The sequence below is a fragment of the Anas acuta genome, chromosome 7 (assembly GCF_963932015.1).
Source record: "Anas acuta chromosome 7, bAnaAcu1.1, whole genome shotgun sequence".
Lineage (NCBI taxonomy): Eukaryota > Metazoa > Chordata > Aves > Anseriformes > Anatidae > Anas > Anas acuta.
Window position 1 is genome coordinate 24,778,047 of NC_088985.1, and position 19,859 is coordinate 24,797,905.

Below are 19,859 nucleotides of genomic sequence, written 5' to 3' on the forward strand. Positions count from 1 at the left end.
ACTGGGCTTACCTGGGGAGGCAGACACCACCACAGCTCCTGCTCTGTCCCCGGAGGATGGGGCAGCTCACCCCAGCACCACCGGTGCCGGCTTTCTCCTGCACCCAGAGCCCCACGGACTGACAGCACTTTGGGGCACAGAGGGTCCCCAGGGCATTTGCAGCCAGTTTGCTCATGCCAGCTTGCTTTGGCTACAAACAGCCTGGTTTTGGCTACAAAGCCCATCACAGCCTTGACACTGATTTTGGTATCTTCCTAAGCGCTGGGGCGAGCACAAAGCACTCCCTGAAGCCCCCTGCTTCGGTCAGTGGTCTCCAAGAGCGGCTCTTCACCCAGGGAGCCGTGCCTGAAAGGTTGATTTATGCAGCACAAAGTAAGGACGACATATTTAATGACGAATGGAAATGTCGTATCGATCCCAGGGACAGGCTGGATCACACGCGGGCTGTCGCAGCATCGGGGAGTCGATACGGGGAGCAGGCTGGGATCAGGGGAGCATCAGCGAGCAGCGCTGGGAAACTGGAGGAACCTCCTAAACTGCGAAGCAAAGAGGATGTCCAAGGAGTTTCCAACACCCAACAGCACGGTTAGCATCTCCAGGCTGTTTGCAGGCATGAAGGCGCATCTTTGGAAAAGGGACCCCACAACTGTGTGGGGTGACCCCAAAGGGATTTGGGGGGCTGCCGTCATCCCCCTGCCTGCTCACACCGCAGCCGTGAGGGTCTGTCGCGTTGCTGTAGCAAAGGCTCAGCTCAGCTGGAGGAAAGTTCCACTTGGGCAGAGCACAGCAGAGGGGAAAAGTGATCTTAAACTGGCAAAAATAGAGCATCAGCCTCATATAATTTCTCTGAAAACAAGATTTATTGAAGTTCTGTCTGTGGAAATCACTGTAGTGTGGTACATTCAACGCATGGGTTCGATCACTGACTCGTACCCTACTACATTTTTCATTAGGAAAAATATTGGCTGGGAAAGTTTGACCTCATAATCTCTGCATTTTAAACAATAACTAAGGAAAACAAAAGTGACGGGCTAAGGCAATCTCTTCCACCTCAGCACTCTGCTAGGCAGGAGCCAGGACCTGAAGCTGGCTGCCCTGGACCTGCTGTGCCCCCTCCAGACCTGGGGGGCATCAGCCACATCTACCCAAGGGGTCTCCAGTGTGGCACAGAGCTCCCAGTACATGCTGGAGGACAGAGCCACACAGGCTGTGAGCTCAGGACAAGGAGGGTTTGCAAAAAGGATGGCAACATTTCAGAAAACCGGGCTCCATTCCCAGCTTAATCTGGGCCCCTGAGCATGCCCAAGCAGGGACAGTCTCAACTGCAGGGCAAATCAGAGAGAACCCTCATCTGAGCCTGGACTTCTCGCCTTTCCGTAACCAGATCTCCCCAGGCTGCAGGCAGCACGGGGTCGGGCAGACGGACAGATTCCCATCCAGGAGAGCTGTGGTGTCCACCTTCAGTGCGGCCAAAGTGTCCCTGCCACCCGCCAGGGATGGCTGGAGCCTCGTGCTCCACCGCGGCCCCTTTCAAATTAATTCCTTCTTTACGGTCTAAATAAATTAACCTCCATCGATTAGAGGTTCCCGGTGCTTTTAATGTCAGTGTCATAATCAGGCGCCAGAATGGATTTGCCTTTCTAAATCATAGCTCCAAAAGGCTCTGAACGTGATGCTCTCGCTGCCTGATGTGCGCCAGGCAGAGCGGAGAGGCTGGGGGTCCCAAGCTCACCCACAGCCAGCACTGGGCCTCTCCCTGGGCTCTGTCCGTGCCTCCCACCACCCAAACTCCTCAACCACCAGCTTTCCAGAGAGGTTTTCTGTCTTCTGCCTTATCGCTGCAGATCTCGGGGCCCTTTCTGACCATTCATCTGACACCGGGCAGAGAATTCCTCTCCACCCCCTCTCCCGCGCTCAGCATCTCCCCTGCAACTTGGTCCAAGACCCTCGGTTTGATTTCCAAGTTCTGACACAGCCATTAGTTACGAAGAGCGATTAGTTTGGTTGTTGTCGTTAAGTCATTTTTTAAATGGCTCCAGGCGGCATTAGAGAACAAAGAAATAAAATACCCGTGAAAAGAGTTAATCACAAATTACTAATTATTCCCCCCCTCCCTTTGTGCTCCTTCCTCCCCAAATCATGAAATATTATCCCCATGAAGAAAGGAAAAGGTCTGTCCATCCGTGAGCCCTTCACGGATTTTATACACCTAATTCATCAAACGAGAAACACTTCCTGATTGTCCGGGATTATTTGGAGAGGGGAGCTCCTGACCCCCGACCCCTCCGCCGAGAGCCACGGCGAAGGGCGAAGGCTCTGATTTACGCGTCCCCAGCCCCGGGGAGGGGACCTCACAGCCCCCCCACCCCTGCCAGCCCCCTCTTCCCCTGGGGGACCCCAGCTCCCGTGACTCCAAACGTTTCTGAACCCACTCGGATTTTATGGGGCCGCCGATTTCAAATGCGCCGAGCGCTTTGAACAAGGCGCTGTGCATGCCGTTTGGGTTTTCATCTTTATTTACAGTGAGGGCCTTTATGCCCCTTTCCAGCCCAGAGGTACGTGACACAAGACAGGTCTTGAGCTCAGAGGGACAATCTGGAAGGCATGGGGCTCTGTGGATTTCGCTGGGGTGGAAAACCTTGGGATGGCAAGGGCTGAGTGCTCCAAGGCACACAGGGACACCCAGTGCTCCCAGGTGTGGGTCCACCAGAATCCACTTGTTAAAAATCCCCAGGTCACTCCGAGTGGAGGTGGCTTTCTGGGGAAAGCACTATTGAAAATAGTGGCTCATGAAAATGCCCTAATTCTCTGCTTGCCCAGTTCTAGTGGAATGGCTCCGATCACAGAGATGCTCTGAACGGCACCAAAACCACTTCAACAGGCTCCAGTTTTGCCCTTTGCACGGTTAAAACCCTTTGACCTTCCCTGCACGTGTCCAGAAGCACACCCTACCTTGAGTGGCAATGAACCTATATTTCTGAGCAGGACAAACAAAAAAAAACTGTCCCTGAGACCTGGGGACCTTGGAGCAGCACGCCCCTGGGCTAACCGCTGTGTTTCCCAGGGCAGAAAGAGCCCATCCTGCACGCCTAAATCTGAAAGTGCTGCAGGAAGGCGACCATAAGGGACTATGGAAATGCACTCGAATCAATAGGATGAAGTTAACAGGATCAAGAACAAATAGAATGAATCAAATGGGATAAAAATGCCAGAGGCAACGCTAGACTCGGCCGTGCCCCGGGGATCCCTGCTGGAGGAGCAGCGCAGCCAAGTTCAGCCTTGGCCATTCCTTGCTGGCTTTTTAAAGCTTGGTGGATTTAGGAGCTTTGGGTAGGATTTTTTTTTTCCCCTCCCTGTCAATGATGTCTCAATCGGAATAATGTGTGAGATTCTTGGGTTTGCTCCACACCCACCTGGCACGGCTCGGGGCCCCGCTGCTATTAATGGCAGCTCCCCGTGACCCAGCGGCGCTGCTTTGGCTACCGGGGGGTATCCAGAGAGGTGCCTACACGCGAGGTTTGGGTGATGAATTTAAAGCAGCCATGTTTGCAGACCAGTTCCGATGCGTGTCTGACAGCCCCTGTCCTGATTCAACAAGCATGCTGACAGCCAGGCTTTGCTCCAAGCATGTGCTTAAATCTCTTTGGCTACCGAGGGCTTTGTGCCTGCGCTTGAAGTAAAGCAGGTGCTGCGTGGATCGCGCCCTGCATCCTCTTAGCGGGGTCACACCTTCCCGCGGTCCCTCAAAGATAGCAGGGAGAGGCTGTGGAAGAGCCACTCGGGTTTTTTCTAGCTGCTTGCCCAACAGTTCCCGCTGTGGCTGCTCCTGCCTGGCTCCCACATGACCAAAAAAATGAATATAAAAAGAAAAACCACGCAAATATGTTGCAAAGCATCTTTTCTCCGTACCAGCTCCCCAAACACCTCAGCATCCTCCTGACATCCCATCCCATGCCAGGATCTGGAACCCAACCCAGCCCAAAGCTGTCACACGCTTGGCTGGGAAGGTGACCCTCGGGGGGGGCAGCACCCCACTCCCCACCTCTACCAGCTCATGGTACCCTCGGGGAGCAGCCCCTTGTCCCACCGCCCAGGCTTTGCCACCCAGCTCCCGACCCAAGGCTGTTTTTTGCTCAGCTTAGTGGACTGGATGATTGCGCCGCCCGAGGCGAGATGGCTGCAGGCCATCTGCTAAAATAGTTGCTTGTCATCATCTCCTTTGTCCGGGCTGCAGGCTGGCATGACCTGTCCTCTCCGCTCCCTCTGAGATCCTTTTACACCCGGCCTTTGAAGGGCTGACAGGCAGCAGGACCTTGATCTTTCCTTTCGTCCTCTTCCCCCTGCCTCTCTCCCTTTCCTCTGCCACCTGCTCTGGTTGTTTTCTCCCCGTTCCTTTTGGGCGCTCTTCTTCTCCCTCCAAGGGTCCTCTCCCTGTCATCCTGGGTGGTTTTAGACCCCTAGATAAGTTGGGGTGCCCACCCAAACCACCCCCATGTTCCCCCAAAGAGGGACAAGCTCTGGTGGGACGTGTTGGTGAGCGTGGTCTCGGTGCAGACCCAGCAGTGACCACAGCCAGGGAGGGGACATCCTCCAGCACCCTCACCCCAAAGCTCCCATCTCTTCAAACCTCAGGGCGGGTGGATCGTGTGCCCCCCCCCAGGATCCTGTGGCTCTCCCAGGGATCATGTACCCCTCCCGAGAGCCTGATCAAAGCAGCCCCTTCGCCCTGGCACCAGGCTGTGCCGAAGCCTCTCTCTGCAGCAGGTTGCCCCAGCAGTCAGGTGGCCGGCGTGGCCAAGCAATTCCTCCCAGGTCAAGGACCTGGCATGGTGGGGGTGTCACTTACACCCAGACGTGGATGGCACAGGCCAGCTGGGGTAGGAGGAACGCATCCCAGCGTGCTGAGCCCCTTCCCGAGGAGCCTTGCTCCCGTTCCAGGGGTGCCTGCTGGGTTTCAACCAGGAGCTGCTGCACGTGATGGTGGCCGTGCTGGCTCCAACCAACGCTTGCAGGGAGGGGATGGCAGCCACCATCCCACCCCACTCCTGTGCCCTTCCCGCATGGCACGGCCACGCAGGGACATCCAGAAGACAAACACAGCACGGGGCCAGGCTGGCAGCAGCCAGCAGGGCAGCTCCAGCCCTCTGCAGGTGCAGGGCTTGGTGGGCAATCCAGCTGCACACTCAGCTCTCGTACACGCTGGCCCCATTTCCCCACGTCTCTGCCTTTTTATCCTTGGTGATTTAGCCTGACGGGTGCCCGGCAAGCAGCGATGCGCTGCCGTTTCCAGCAGGACTGAAGCCTGGTGGGCTGCTGGGACCCAGCCCCAGCAAGGGGCGAGCCCAGGGCATGGCACACTGCAAAACCGAGGGCGGATGGCTGCGGCAGAGCGAGGAAGGGGCTGATTTACACCCCTGCCATCTCCACACCGCTTCGTTCCAGCAGAGCTGAAGTGCCGGTTGCTCCTGTACTGGGCCCATCGCGGTGCGAGATCCTGCCAAAGCGCGAGAGGGATGTGCGGTGGAAAGCGTATCAGGGGTGGTATTGTCTACACGCAAATGCTCAACTTTATGTACTTTTAACTAGAGGTGTAACAGATGGTTGCAGCTCGGTCCAAGCAGCGGAGAGCCATGCCCATTCCGGCTGGAGCCAATCAATCCCGCCACCCTGGGGAAAACGGCAAGCTGGGTTTGGAAGCGCGGCTGCCAGCAAGCCAGAGGAAGGCTCCGCGCAGGCGAACGTGGGCTGCTGCCATGCGAAACCAGGGAAACGGGATGCAGAACCAGGGAAATGGGATGCAGAACCACGCAGGCAGCCAGCAGAGCGCCGCGCCGCCGGCCTTCGTGCGCTCGCCTCCCCTGTCCGGCTGCTGCCCTGCGCTGGCACGGGGAGGGGAAGGCAAAAGGGTTTGCTGGGGAGGGGAGGGCACTTTTGGGGAGATGGGATGGGTGCTGCTCCCCTCCTGTGTGGTGGGGTTGGGGAAGGGGCTGCCTGAGCTGCTCTGCCCTGCTCTGCGCCCCCAGCTCAGCCCATGCCAGGCACGGGGCAGGGGGACACTTGTAGGACCCCAGGCCCTACAAGTGGCATCTGCTGGTGGTGTTTGGGGAGCTTTGGGGCTTGAAGAAGAGGACATAGAGGTGTCTAAATCTGGTTAATTCGAGGACATGGTGTAGGGCTTTGGGTATAGGGAGCTGGGGCACGGAGTTCTGCTTATTGGAAACGGGGCCCTGAGCTTACAGCCAGCAGTTTTTACCATAACAGCCTTCAGCATAACCAAGAGCAGGAAAAAAGAGCCCAAGAAGCGAAGAAACACCACCCTGCCCCTGTTTCTCATGCTTACCAGCTGAAGCGATGGCAGACAGTCACTCACCTCGGGGGCAGGCACCACGTTTCCCCACAGGACTGAATTATCCTCATGGTTTGAAGGGCTGGGCACATCCACGGTTTCTGCCGGACAAAAACTGTGTCCTTCTTTCCTGAAATGAACAATTCCCCTGTGCCAGTCACCTCCTGCCAGGGAACCTGCAAGGCTGGAGCACTGCGGGACCAGATGCAGCCGAGCCCATGGGTGGTTTGCAGGGTGCTCAGCAGACACCCGGGTGTGGGAGGTGTCCCAGGGGCTGCGTGTTGCAGCAGTGCAGAGCATCAGATCGTGAACTGCAATGGGAGGTCGCAGGGAAGGCAGTGATTTTGTTAAATGGCTTCTGGAGACTGAGGGATTTGGGAAAATTGCAGGTCCTGGTGGGAAATCCATGCTCTGTCTCAGTGCTGTCAACACCAAGCAGCCAAAAAAGCAGGGAGATAGGTTCAAAATCATTGTCTATTTTATCCTTGTTGCCTGCCCTGGGTGGTTTGTCCATAAGCATCAGCTCATCTTCAAGGGTACCTCACTCCCCACAAAACATGGGTTAGAAAACCCACCCGTGACCCATGAACTGCCCCCAAGATTTTGAACAAAACATGAAAAACTTGCAAAAATGCATCAAAGCAGTGAGGTTGGGTGGCCCAAGGAGCCCACCCAGCAGAGCACAGGGAGCCTAAGGCTGAAACCTTGAGGACTGCTCAGGGGAGACACCTGCACCAAGGACTTATTCCTGCCCACCCCGGCAGCACAGCTGGGATGGAAACGCTTCCCAGCAAGCAGGCAGGGAGACGGCAGGCAGCCTTCTGCAATTAAAATGAAGTATTTCAAGCAAATCTGGCTCACTCCTCACTCCTGTCATATACCAAAGCCCTCAGATTGCCTCTCCAGAGGCTCCCTCCCAAGCCTGGCAGGGTTGGTGTCCCCCACCATGCCATTGAGCCATTCCCATCACCTCCATGGGGCTGGGGGCTTCAGCTTCATCTGAAGATCCCTTCTCCCTCCCCCCTGCACCTCCTCCTTCTCTCTCATTGTCATATCTGGTGCATGAAAGAGCCAGACCTGGGTGAGCAAAGCACCCAGGGCTGCTTAGATCTACCCTAGGAGAGTGTGCGAGAGCCCTGAGCTCCCCCCTCTGCGCTTTGCCCTGGCTCCTCAGGAAACCCTGGGGATTTTGGCCAGCTAGGATGAGCTTTTTTCCTCCTTTCCATTAGCTTCTCAGCCCTGGATTACAGGAGATGCACTCCCCCGGTCAGCTCCATGCTTCCAGAGTAAAATATGGAATTTTAGGAAAATTAGGAATATTAGGAACACCAAGGACTACGGGCATCTGTGCTGTCAGGCTGGGGAGAGGGCGAGCAGGGCTTAACCGTGTGTTGCCTCTTCCTGAACAAGTGCGAACCGAGTGAAGTTGTCTGGTGGCAGGCTCATAACAAATGAAAGGGAGATCTTATCTGCATAGCTTGTAGATCAGCCGTGAAACTCATTGCCCCGGGATATTGTGGATGCCAAAAGATTATATGGGTTGAACAAGTGGTTAGACACGTTCGTGGAGGAGCAATCTATCCGGGGCTGTAAAACACCCAAGTATCACTGCTCAGGAATCTCTGAACCACGGACTGCTGGGGGCTGATGAAGTGTCCCAGGGAAGCACGCCATGCACTCGCTAGGGTACGCATCCTAATAATATAATGCACTAATATAATGGCAATAATACACTCTGTAATTGGGTTTTTCCCTCCCTGAGCACACCCTTCCACCAACCACGGCTGGATTCGGGGTATGGGGCCAGGCAGACCTTGGCCAGACCCCGTATGGCCTCCCCCAGCCTCTCTCCACTGGCATGGATCAGTGCCACGCTGCCTGTCATTAGCGCGCCTGCAAGCACGCACCGAGCTGCCTCGGTGCTCTTTAAATGAGACAGGTAAAAATAAAACCCCTGATCCTGAGAGGGTTCGTCAACCTCATTCTGCATCGCAAAGCCCTGCCCATGCAGGGGAAAAGCCTGGCATTGGGCTGCGTGTGACCGAGCTCTGCCTCCGCAAACAAACCCATCAATCTGCCAGCCTCCGTCGGCTCCGGGTGTGGGTGTCTGTGCCTTTCCTGGAAAGCTCTCCATTAAGGAAAAAAAAAAAAAACAATCTGAAAATGGCTTTTTTCTTTCTCAGGAATAGGTTCCTTCCCATCGCTCATCTACCAAAATCCCTGCCTGGGAAGGCGACCTGAGGATGGGACTGGATCAAACCCCTCCTGTACCAGGGGGAAGTTTGGGGAAGGAAGAGCAAAAACTTCTTCATCCAAATACATCTAATAAAAAAAAACAGGGAAGAGCAGTGCTGGAAATATGCTAAGTAAGCAAAAAGCTGGCTAACCAGAAGTTTTCTGTGAGGCATCAGGAAATCTCTAAATTGCCACGAGTGCCTTATTTAGTGGTGTGTGCGCTTTTTGTCCACACAAGTTCCAGTCACTGCAGCCATCAAACATTTTTTAATAGGAGCATTAACTTAAGAATAGCTAACAGTAATATTCCTAGCTGTGTGGAAACAGCATTTTATTAAATGCTTCACACAGATTTTGTATAATAAAGATGAATATATTATATCCTCTGCCTCCCCCAGAGTGAAACAATAATAGGAAAATAAAAAAAAGCCAATAAAGTGAAACATAAATAGAACATAATGGGACTAGTAGCGAACTGAACTGACTATATAACATCTGCTATTGTTTGCCTGGCAAACGCAAACAAGGGTAGGAACCAAGAAAGATTTTAACAGCCCTAACCTCTTCCCCCCTCTGCCGCAAGAAAGCAGCGCTGATATCCAGAGCAAATCTATTTCCGAGCTGATGGAACAGCACAAGGCACGACTTGCAAATTCATCCTTAACCAAATGTGCCAAAATTCCCTCAGCCCCTGTGCACCGGGCAGTTTTCACCAGCCCTTTGGTGCCAGCCAGTTCACATATGGAAATATTCCTGGGTCTGGAGAGTTCTTGATGCAAACATTCATTCATTTAATTTTTTTTTTTTTTTTTTTGCCATGAGTTTGCCCCTCGCTGCTCTCCGGTTTCCAGAGCCCGGTCACCCCGTCAGCTGAGCAGAAACAAAGCCATGTGAGCCGGGCAACAAATCGTGCCAATTGAAGAGGTACAGAAAGAGGCGACATTTATGGGCAAGGCCTCAGCTGGCTCCTGTATATCATAACCAGGGAGCGCTTGCTTGCATCCAGGACCTTTGTAGAAATTGGGAGAGCTACAGGATCAAACTGTGAGCGGAGGGGAGAGAAAATAAAAGGAAAAGAAAGGCAGGATTTCTGCCCAGCAGCTCCTTTGCGGGTAGCAATCTGGCCAACTCACAGGTGCTGGGAACCCAGGGCTCAGCATCTGCAGAATTCAGTCTCAGTTTGTGACCAAATTTAAATCCTAGCCATCCCGATACCAGACGGATAACAGAACTGGCTGGAAGCTGAGGGAAGGAGAGAAGAGTTAAATGCCTATAAAAGTCATTTTCTCTTTTATTTGTTATCTTCCTTGTAATGATCACACCATGCTTCCTAGCTATTTTTGCAGTAAGTTGTATGCTGGTCTCAGGAGGCCCCTGGATGACTTATTATTAACGATGTCTTCTTATTATGGATGGTGATTTATTATCAGAATGATTATATTTGTACCGGGTATGCCGCTCTGCTGCCAGCACAAAGCTCTTACCATCTTCAGAGCAAAAGGTCGTGTTCCTGCAGCACTACGTGCCCAGCTCTGAAACACTGAGCCGGTGGGGCTGCAGATTACGCACACGCACAGGGCAAAAGGGCAAAGACCAAAGAAACGAGGAGCCCTGCTGCACCCACAGCACCGCAACTGCTCCATAGCTGGGGGACCCTTGGGCGCTCCATCGGGTTTCACTGCTCACCCTCTCCTGCATCCCCCCTGGGGAGGGAGGTCACCGTGCAAGGACCTGTATATACCTAAAAAAATACACTGCTGCAATCTGTAGCTTGCATTACCAGCCGACAAGTGTTTAACCTTAGGAAATTGGAGTCACTTTTTTTTTTTTTTTACCCTGCTTGCCTTGGAGGTCTCCCACTGCAGGAGCTCTAACACAGGACTTGCAGGGCGCAGGAGCCTTTTGACGCCAGGCTCTTAGCTGACACTAAAAGAAGCCGCAGGAGCAGGTAGAGGGCTTCCTAAGCCAAAAAATACAGGATTTAGGAGCAGGAGAGGGGCTGCTCCTGGCAAATCGCCCCGGGGGTTGGGCCAGCCCCGCGCCCCGGCCGCGCACCCTCTGCGCTCCCCGTCCTCCCTCTAGCGGCTGCTCCCCGCCTCCGCCCCGCGGGTCCCCTGCTCCAGGGCTCCCCTTGCAGCCCCTCTCGTGGTCCCTTCGAGACTCACCTCCACTCACACGGGTCTTTCCCGAGGCCTCAGACCCTCCCCGAGGTGAGGTGTAAGGGCAGAGCCATGCCCACGCCAGCCCTTCCCCATGCACGTCCCCAGCTGCATCACTTTTGCACCTCTTTTTGGGGCCTCCCTTTATGGGTTTCACCCCCTCGTTAGCTCTTCCTCAGACCGGTGGGTCCTCATTAAGGTGTAGGGCTATCAGGTGTGGGGATCTTGACTGCTTGTGTCCTATGGAGGCAGAATCCAGGCCCACGTGTTGCTGCAGATTTGGCGTTAGCCAAGGCCTTCTCTCCACACCTGTATGAAGCAGCAGAACTAAGTAGACCCCGAGGAGATGCAGCAAAGCCCTGCATCCACAGTGAGGGCTGGGAGAGGGTTGGGGACCACCTTGGGACCCCTTAAGACCCTCTATGGTCTGGTCTGGTCCCCAACATGTCCCATCGGTGTCCCAGGGGAGACAGAGGGTCAGGGTGCAGAGCGCCCACTGGGGTGAGGGTGCCTGTGCTGGGGGAGCGTGTAGGGGTCCTACAAGGCAGGATGCAGAAAAGGATGGAAGGAGAAATGGGAAAAAAAAATGAAAGAAAAAAAAAAAAAGAAGGAGGGAGAGAGGGAGGGAAGAAGGAGCAGCCTCGCAGCACAGAAAGTTGGAAGAGATCACGGCCAAACTCCGGCAGCGCCTCCCGCTCCACATCTCGATACTGCTTTTGCAAGGGAAATATTAGTTTTTAATTAATTTTCTCACTTTGGTTGTTGGAAGAGGAGGAGGGAGGGGGATCACCTTCAAAAAAGAAATACAAATAACTGCTTTAACAGGAAACTTTTGCTGCTGTAATTTATTGGAAGGCGAAATGAGCTCCGATTACATTATCCACCCGCACTGTGCCGGCAAGGCGTACTTCGGATATTGCGCTATAATCCAATGACTGCTCCTGAATTATTAACACCAAGTTGTTATTAGAAGAAGTTGCCTAGCTTATTTCCGCCATTCTCCCCCCCACTCCCTTTATTAAGTTTCAATTGATTCCCCACACCTCCTCCTGCCCCCCAAAAATGAGCCTTCGCCTCCCTGGCTCCTTCAGAGCTGCCACACGTTACTTGCATTTGGCAGCCTGGTGAATTATTCACGCGTGCCGGGAGCGGAGGAGATATTACAGGTCTCGGAGGAGCCAGCACGGCTCGGCTGTCATATCCCCGTGTGGATGCTCCCCTTGGCTCCCCCCTTCCAACAAAGTTTTGTCCAGAGTGAAGCCGTGGGGCAGGGGACGTCCTGCGAGCATCCCCTGTGCTCTCCTCGCCCCAATTTGCTCCCTGCCCTGGCCTCGCCTCTCCCGGGATGGAGAAGGGGCACGGAGAGCCCGGGAGCTGCCAAATCTCTGCCGCCCACAGAGCCTGGCACGGCCGGGAGGCCTGAAATGCTCCCGGTGGCTCCGTGCCACCTCCCTGCCCGCCTCCGGCCTCCCTCCTCCTCCTCCTCCTCCTCTGCGGGGGTCCTGCAAATGGCACTTCTCGAAGTGTTTAAAAATAAAGTAAAATAAAATAAAATAAAATAAAATAAAATAAAATAAAATAAAATAAATCAAGTTCTCGCCTCTCTCTGACCTGGGACGGGCACGTCCCGGCTGTTCTTTTCCAGGAGCCCGCGTCCAGCTGCGTTTCTGGGACTAGAAATTAAAATTCTGGAGTTTTAAAGGCTAAAAATGCACCGAGCCGCAGGCACTCACGTCTCCATTTCGGGAGTCCCCGCGGCGGCTGCAGAAGGATCCGACCCTGTCCCTGTCCCTGTCCCTGTCCCTGTCCCTGTCCCCACCACCCTGACCTGGCTGCCCCCTGCAGCGGCTCGGAGGGGCTCTGCACCCCCCCGAGAACCCCTAAAACCCCCAGAAGGGTCCCCCGGCGTGCTTAGGGACCACCCGGCGTTTGGGATGGGGACACCCTCGGGAGCTGCGTTTAGTTTGTGCTTGGGACCGACTTACGGGGCGGGGGGGGCTCCCCCTTTTTCCTTGCATCCAGGCCCCAGGCCCCCTCCTCCGGGAGCGTCCCCCTTACATCGGGGCTCCCCCAAATTCAGAGCAGAGGCTCGTTGCCCTCCCCCGGCCTCCCTGACGGCGGGAGGCTGTAGGAGCACGGCCGGGGGGGGGGAGCAAGCCAGGAAAAAACAAATTCTCCCTTTGGGTGGGCAGGGGGGGGGCGACCCCCGCTCCCCACCCACCCCGGTGCCGCTGGCTGTCCCCGGGAGTTTGCTCGCAAACGAAAAAGCGGGGGCCGCCCCCCGCTTCCCCGCGTTCAGCCGTGGTTTTGGGGCGGTGGGTTTCGTGTGTCCCCCCCTCGGGGATAAACTGGGGGCTCGGGCAGGGCCTCGCCGTGCCTCCGCCGCTTCCCCGCATCCCCTCTGCCCGTGGCCTTGGGGAAAATCCCGGTTTCGCTCTTTTTTGGTGCAAGGACAAGGCTTTTTGGGGAGGTGCGCTCCCCGCCCTCCCGCCCTGCCTCTGGCCCCGTTTCCCCGGCCGGGTGCGGGCGCTTGGGTCAGGTTTATTTTTGGTGCGGCGAAGTTATTTATTTTTATTTTTTTTTTCCTCGCAAGGGAACGGCTTGCGAGGGGAGGAAGCAGAGGGACACGGCTACAAAACGACCTCGGGAGATGGGCTCTGTCGGGGGGCTTCTGCTCAGCTCCGCGGGGCTCCCCGGGGCCCCCCAGGACCCTCCCCGGCAGCGCCGGGACCCGGCGTGCGCCCAGGCGGGGGCGGTTGTTTGCCGGGGGGAGCAAGGAGCCCGTCGGAGGCGAGGAAGGAGGACACCTGTGGCCACCCACGGGGGACATGGGGACATTTACCGGCTGCTCTGCGAGGGAAGGCGAAGGGGACCTCCGGGCTCTCTCCGCCTGCGCGCACTCGCGCCCCCAAATCTGGGGAAAGGGGGGGGCTTGAAGACAAAACCCAGTTAGTTGCCGAGCTCCCCCCTCTGTGGGATGCTGTGCCAGGCCCCTGAGCTCGCTGGCAGCTGGAGGGCACGGAGTCTGCTCCTCTCCGAGCCTCTCCCGGGGAGCCGCAACGTGTTTAGGGCACTTCGAGCAGGCAGACATAACTGGGAGCCATGCACGGCTCAGCTATGCCGGGGAAGGAGGTGTCATTTGTACGCAGTTACTTTGGTGATCAACACTTGAATGATTTATGCCGCCTGCTTTAATTCGATTCCTGTGACATTTTCCTGGACAAAAGCGGGGCCGCACGCAGCCAAACCCGAGCGGCCCCCGGGCTGCCTGCGGGGAAGAGGGGGGGGGGCAAAAAAAGGGGGAGGAGGGCGGTGCTGCCACCCCAAAATACGGCTCTAGGGGCGGCGGGGGGAGACGCCTCCAAAGCTGCCCCCCGTAGCCGGAGGGTTTCTTTACGCCCCAGGGTAAGCGGGGGTTTTCTGCGGGAAAGGCCGCTGCTCACCCGCTTTTCTTCCCCGCTGGAAGGCGGGGACCCTGCGCCACATTTCCCCGACGGCTCCAGGACCCCCTCCTCCATCCCCCGGTGCCGCCGTTCCCCCCTCTTTGGGTCCGGCCCCAAACTTTTTTGCGTGCCCCAAAGGGGATTGGGTGCCGGGTCCCCCCTCGCAGGAGCTGGAGCTGGTAAAAGCGGGGTGAAACGCTGCGAATAAGGGCGGCTTTCCCCCAAAACGAACCCAAAACCGGGAGAGAAGAGCCGACGGCTGGGCGGGCAGGAGAAGAGCCCGGCAGGACGCGAAGTTTGGTGGAGGAGGCAGGATCCGACCCCGGGCTGCTCCCGGTGCCCCCCTGCTCCCCGGGGCCCTCCGAGGACGGGGAGATGCGATGGGACCCGCCGCGGGGCACCGAGGGTCTCCAATTCGGGGCCGGGTGCCAAGAGGGCTGCCAAAACAAAACAAAACAAAAAATTAAGCATCGGGGGGTGCGGAAAGGGGATGCTGTGCTTTTTCCCCAAGCCAGGGAAGGGGCAACCCAGCCTGCCCCTCCTTTTAATTTTGCCCCCCCTCCCGGTGCGCAGATATATAGGGTGTCCGTACAGGGGATGGATGTGAAGGGAAAGAGTTGCAGCGAGCGCAAAGGGAGCGCAGGAAACAAACCCAAACGCACCAAAGGCGCCAGCGAGCAGCCCAGAGCACGGTGGAGTCGCGGGAGCCGCGTAGCGGGGTCGCTACGACCCCCCCCCGGGACATCCACAGAGCCCCCTTCCCTTTCAGCCCCCCCCCGGCTGCCCTTTTTCCCAGCGATGTGATATTTTGGGGGTTCCGGGGAGAAGGGCAGGCGCCAGGCCTGGAGCCACCCATGCCCCGATTGAGCCCCGCATCATTGCCACGGACCGGGCGAGGCAAACGAAAAAGCCCCCCCCTGGCCGGAGAGCCCGTCCTGGGGGTGCTGCCCGCCCCCCCGGGCTGTGCCCGCTTTGGTTCCGTTGGGAACCAAAAAGCACCGGGGGCACGGAGACCCCTGACCCCACTTCGGGAGGGGAGACGCTGTTTGGAGGGACTACGGGGAAAACCCCAAATCTTTGCGGCTCTTTGCCGTCCTTAGCACAGTTTCCCCCTTGCCCTGAACGGAGGGGGCTGCTCTCGGGGTGGGGGGGCGCAAGTTGCGCCCCCGCTGCCATCCGCGCTGCGGGAAGGGCGAGCGGAGCTGAAGCCTCGGCGCATCCCAAAACGCTCGGCCAACCTGCCCCAACTCTCACCCAGGAACTGGATTTTTTTTTGTTTTTCCCCCTGTTCTTTTTTTTTTTTTTTTTTTAATCTTATTTCTGTAATTATAACACCAGCATCCCCGGCTGAGTCCTCAATAAAACCCGGATCCTGACATAAAACGCCACGCTGGAAAATAATGCGAGGGGACACAAGGGAGAGGAGGAAAGTCTCTAATTGGTTAAAATATGTTTAAATCACTTCATAAAACCCAAGCAAAGCGAAGCAAATAATCCACCTAGCAAAGCAAAGAAGCCCGGCGATTTAGAATCAGTGTAATACGCTCCCCCCCGACCGGCTCCCCCCCAGCTCCTCGCAGTATTTGATATGATGAATAACCCAATATAGGCCTTTAAAAATAGGTCACTGCATAAAGAGACTCCCAGAGAGCTATAAAAAATGGGAAGAGGGCGCTTTAAGGAGAGAAGCCATTTGCTTCTTTTGTGCTTCTTTGGTACCTAGCGGCCTGGGAGCTGCCAGCCGCTCTCCTCCTGCCACTCGAGGTGAGGAAGGAAAAAAAAGTTTGGGGCCGGAGCCGGAGCCGAGCAGAGCCCCCTCGGGTCCTCCCCGTCCAGCCGCGGGCAGCCCGGCCGGGACCCGCCGCCCCCGGAGCCGGGCACGTCCCACCCCACCCCGGCCCTGGGCTTTGTCTCCGGCCCCGGTCCGGATTAGAAGGGGCGATTCTCGCCCCCACTGCGTGGCCCGGGTTGATTTTCCCCGAGGGGGTGGGCGCCGAGCCCTGCAGCACCCTGCGCCCCCCCCCCCCCTCCTTCACTCTCTCCAACTCCGGAGCCACCCGAGGGCTGGCACGGGGAGGCCTGGGGCTGGAATCCGGCCCTCTGAGCCCGGGGAGGCCGAGCTGAGCCTAACCGAGCCGAGCCGAGCCGGGCCGGGCTCATCGCACCCCCCTTTCCCCCGAACACCGACCCCCGGAGGCAGCAACTTGGAGGGGCCCCGGCCCCGCAACCCCCCCGGCACAGGGCGCAGGGAAAGAGGAGCACGACAAAATCAGCGGCAAGCTTCGGGTTTTATTCGTAAAGGAAAGGTCTGCCTTACCTGGAAACAACGCATCTCCCCTTCTTCCCCTCATTAAAACACCAAACGGCTCCGGGAGAGAGCCCGAGAGAGGCATTTTAGATAAACTAGTAGCCGGAATTAAGAAGAGGGAGAAATAGAAGAAAAAATATATATATCGGGAAAAAAAATAAAAATAAATAAAAAAAAGAAATAAAAAACCCGAAAGAAAAAAAAAAAAAAAAGAAACCGCTGGATTTTTGTTTTGTTTTGTTTTCGCTTATTATTATTTTTCACTCTACTGTATTATCCTTATGCAATAAAGGCTGCTTTGTAATGTAATTTAAAAATATATATGTCCAAACAAATAGCAGGGCCAGAATATGACAAGTGCATTCAGCATTATAATTCAACTGGGCTCCACCTACATACCGCCTCCTAATTAATGGGTCTCCGAACTTGCAAAAGCCTGCATTGGACAGAGAGAGAGAGAGCGAGAGAGAGAGAGAGAGAGAGAGGGCGAAAAGTGTCATTGAAGATAATTGATTACCTCCCAATCAACAATAACTTGTTAGCAATAGTCAATTACCCCGTCTCTTCTCGCCTCTTTCCCCCCGGTCCGAGGTCTCGGTGCGAGGGCTGCTCTCCCCCTCTTCGAAGTCTTTTTTTTTTTCTTTTTCCTTTTTTTTTTTTTTTTTTTTTAAATTTTCCTTATTTCGGGGGGCACTCGTTTCGGGGGGGGAGGGCAGGGAAAGTGCTGCGATTTGGGGTGTTTCTTAAAATAGCGGCTGGGGAGAGGAAAAGAGAGAAGAGAGAGAGAGAGAAGAGAGAGAGAGAGAGAGAGAGGGAGGACAGAGAGAGAGAGAGAGAGAGAGGAGAGAGAGAGGGAAAAATCCCCGACCCGAAACCCTGGGACAGGAGGTGCGGCAGGACCACCTCTCGGCGAGGGACCGACGGCAGCTCCGCTCCCGGCCGCCCCGCCGGCCGCCCGACGTGGCTCTCCCCGGGCAGACCCGGGGCTCCTCCGCCGGCCTTGGAGGTGGGCTTCAACTTTTGCTCTCTGCCTTCTCCTCCTCCTCTTCCCCGCGGTCCCGCCGGGTTTTTTTCCCCGCGGCAGCGCATCCCCGCGGCGGGTGGGGAAGGCAGCCCCGCGCGGCCCGGCCCCACCATGACTTCCAAAGAAGAAGCCAAACCTTCGTCGGGGGAAGAACGGCGGAGGAGCCCTCTGGATCACCTCCCCCCGCCGGCCAACTCCAACAAGCCCCTCACCCCCTTCAGCATCGAGGACATCCTCAACAAGCCGTCGGTGCGGAGGAGTTACGCGCTCTGCGGGACTGCCCACCTGCTCTCCGCCGCCGACAAGCACCCCCCGGCCGGGCTGCCCCTCTCCGGCCGGCCGCTGCTCTCCCAAACGTCTCCCCTCTGCGCCCTGGAGGAGCTGGCCAGCAAAACCTTCAAGGGGCTGGAAGTCAGCGTGCTGCAGGCGGCCGAAGGTAAGGAGAAGCGCCCGGGGGTGGCCCTTCGGGGGCGGGCTGGAGGAAAGGTTGCGGGGGGCGCCGTCGGGGATTTGGGGTTTTTCGGTGGAATAAAAGGGGAGGGGGGGGGTGGCAGGGCCACGACGGCCGGTCCGGGGGTGGAGGAGCGGAGGCTGAGCCTCGCTGCCTCCCCACGGAGAGGCAGGGGTCGGGAGGGGAAGGAGCAAAAAGTGGGGAGGGGGGGGGGTTGCCGTCGAGGAAAGGGGGCAACGTGGCGGCTCGTCGGCAGGCAGGGACGGGATGACGATCTTCGGGCAGCGGCAGACGCCGAAAAAGCGTCGGAAGTCGCGGACGGCCTTCACCAACCATCAGATCTACGAGCTGGAGAAGAGGTTCCTCTACCAAAAATACCTGTCGCCGGCGGACCGGGACCAGATCGCCCAGCAGCTGGGGCTCACCAACGCCCAGGTCATCACCTGGTTCCAAAACCGCCGCGCCAAGCTCAAACGCGACCTGGAGGAGATGAAGGCCGACGTGGAGTCCGCCAAAAAGCTGGGCCCCAACCCCGCCGTGGACATCGTAGCCCTGGCCGAGCTGGAGCCCGGCACCGAAGGTCGGGCCAAAACTCGGCCCGGTTCCCCCCCGCCGCCCCCCGCAAGCCGGGAGCCCGGCGCCCCGCCGCCGCCCCGCCCCGTCTCGCCCCCCACGGAACGGCCCCGCAGCCGCCGGGACAGCGAGGAGGAGGAGGACGAGGAGGAGGAGGACGTGGAGATCGACGTGGATGACTGAGGGGCGGCTGCCGGGCTCCCCCCCGCACCCCACGCCCCCCTCGGCCCGCTCCCCCATCCCCGCCCGACGGCTCCAAACCGGCCTCTTCCCACCCCCCCCTTCCTCTCCACCCCAGCCCGGCCCGGCACGGCTCGGCCCGGCGGCTTCTCCTCCTCGGTCAGAGCAATAAGCAGCAGCAGCCCGGCACACAAACACACACACACACACAAACACACACCCCCCACACCCCCACAGTCACGCGAAAATTAATTTAGGGTAGAGTCGCTATCCCTCCGCCTGTCACATCTTCGGAATGGTGCAATTACGGACGGCTTCTGTATAAATATTTAAACGTATATATTGGAGTTTTTTTTTCCCCCCTTCCCCCCTCTTTATTTTTTATTCTTTTGAGGTTTTCATTATTTTTTAAAAAATATCCATCCGTTAGGATTGTTTCGTCCATAAGGGAGACGCGTAACCTTGGAACAAACCCGGCTCCCACCAGATGTCTGGGGGGGGGGCGGTTGTTTCCAAAAGACTTCCGAAACGAACCGCTTTAGAGGAGGTTTAAGTTAGGCTTAAAACGGCGACGACACGAAATCAGCCACTTTTCTTTCCTTGCATGTTTCAAATGTGCACGAAGTAATTTTATTTTTATTTTTTTTTCCTTTTAAAAACATTTTTTTTTCCTTTCGCAATCTTGGGAACTTGGGGATGGGGTATAATGCAAGTTTAAAAATATCTACTTTCTTTTTTTCCTAGAGCATAGAGATTTGTCTCCAATGCAATTTCTGCCTCATTTTACCAATTAAAAGCTATTTTTACCATTTTCTGCTATTGTTGTGCTTTTATTAAAAAGCTGCCTTTCGTATTTTTGATATGAAGGTGGTAACAAAAAAAAAAAGAAATAAAAAAAAAAAATCCTAGAATTATTTTTTACTCTTTTTAGAATTTTTTGCATGCTACGGAAATAAAAAGAACAAATCCCAAGATCAATACATTTAAATATTACGCTATAAATTAAAAATTAAAAAAAAAAAATGTACAGATTTAAAACCTGTTTTTGTTTGAATTGTACAAATTTTAAAAGGCCTGCTATTTAAGTTCCGGTAGGGACAATGTCGCTTTATTTACTGTCTCTTAGAATTGTACAGATAG

At 56.0% G+C, this 19,859-nt stretch overlaps 1 protein-coding gene and 2 long non-coding RNA genes across 5 annotated transcripts; 1 reads left to right on the top strand and 2 right to left on the bottom strand.

Moving 5' to 3' along the window:
• Positions 1–4,232: 4,232 nt before the first annotated feature.
• Positions 4,233–10,882, bottom strand: LOC137859683 (uncharacterized). The gene is made up of 3 exons (XR_011098468.1): positions 10,747–10,882; positions 6,371–6,476; positions 4,233–5,494 (listed from the first exon to the last, which is right to left on the bottom strand). It is a non-coding gene; the product is annotated as an uncharacterized lncRNA (long non-coding RNA).
• Positions 10,883–11,261: 379 nt separating this feature from the next.
• On the bottom strand, positions 11,262–17,939 carry LOC137859489 (uncharacterized). 3 transcript variants are annotated; one of them, XR_011098335.1, is made up of 4 exons: positions 17,801–17,939; positions 16,891–16,927; positions 16,501–16,586; positions 11,262–14,620 (listed from the first exon to the last, which is right to left on the bottom strand). It is a non-coding gene; the product is annotated as an uncharacterized lncRNA (long non-coding RNA). The 3 variants fall into 3 exon arrangements; XR_011098336.1 differs by lacking the exon at positions 17,801–17,939 and adding an exon at positions 17,048–17,167; XR_011098337.1 differs by lacking the exon at positions 16,891–16,927 and having other exon boundaries at positions 17,801–17,910.
• On the top strand, positions 17,161–19,530 carry LBX1 (ladybird homeobox 1). Its single transcript, XM_068688573.1, has 2 exons — positions 17,161–17,951; positions 18,223–19,530. Exons 1-2 carry the CDS (start codon positions 17,627–17,629, stop codon positions 18,720–18,722), a joined length of 825 nt encoding a protein of 274 aa, XP_068544674.1. The 5' UTR covers positions 17,161–17,626; the 3' UTR covers positions 18,723–19,530.
• The last annotated feature ends 329 nt before the right edge of the window (positions 19,531–19,859 follow it).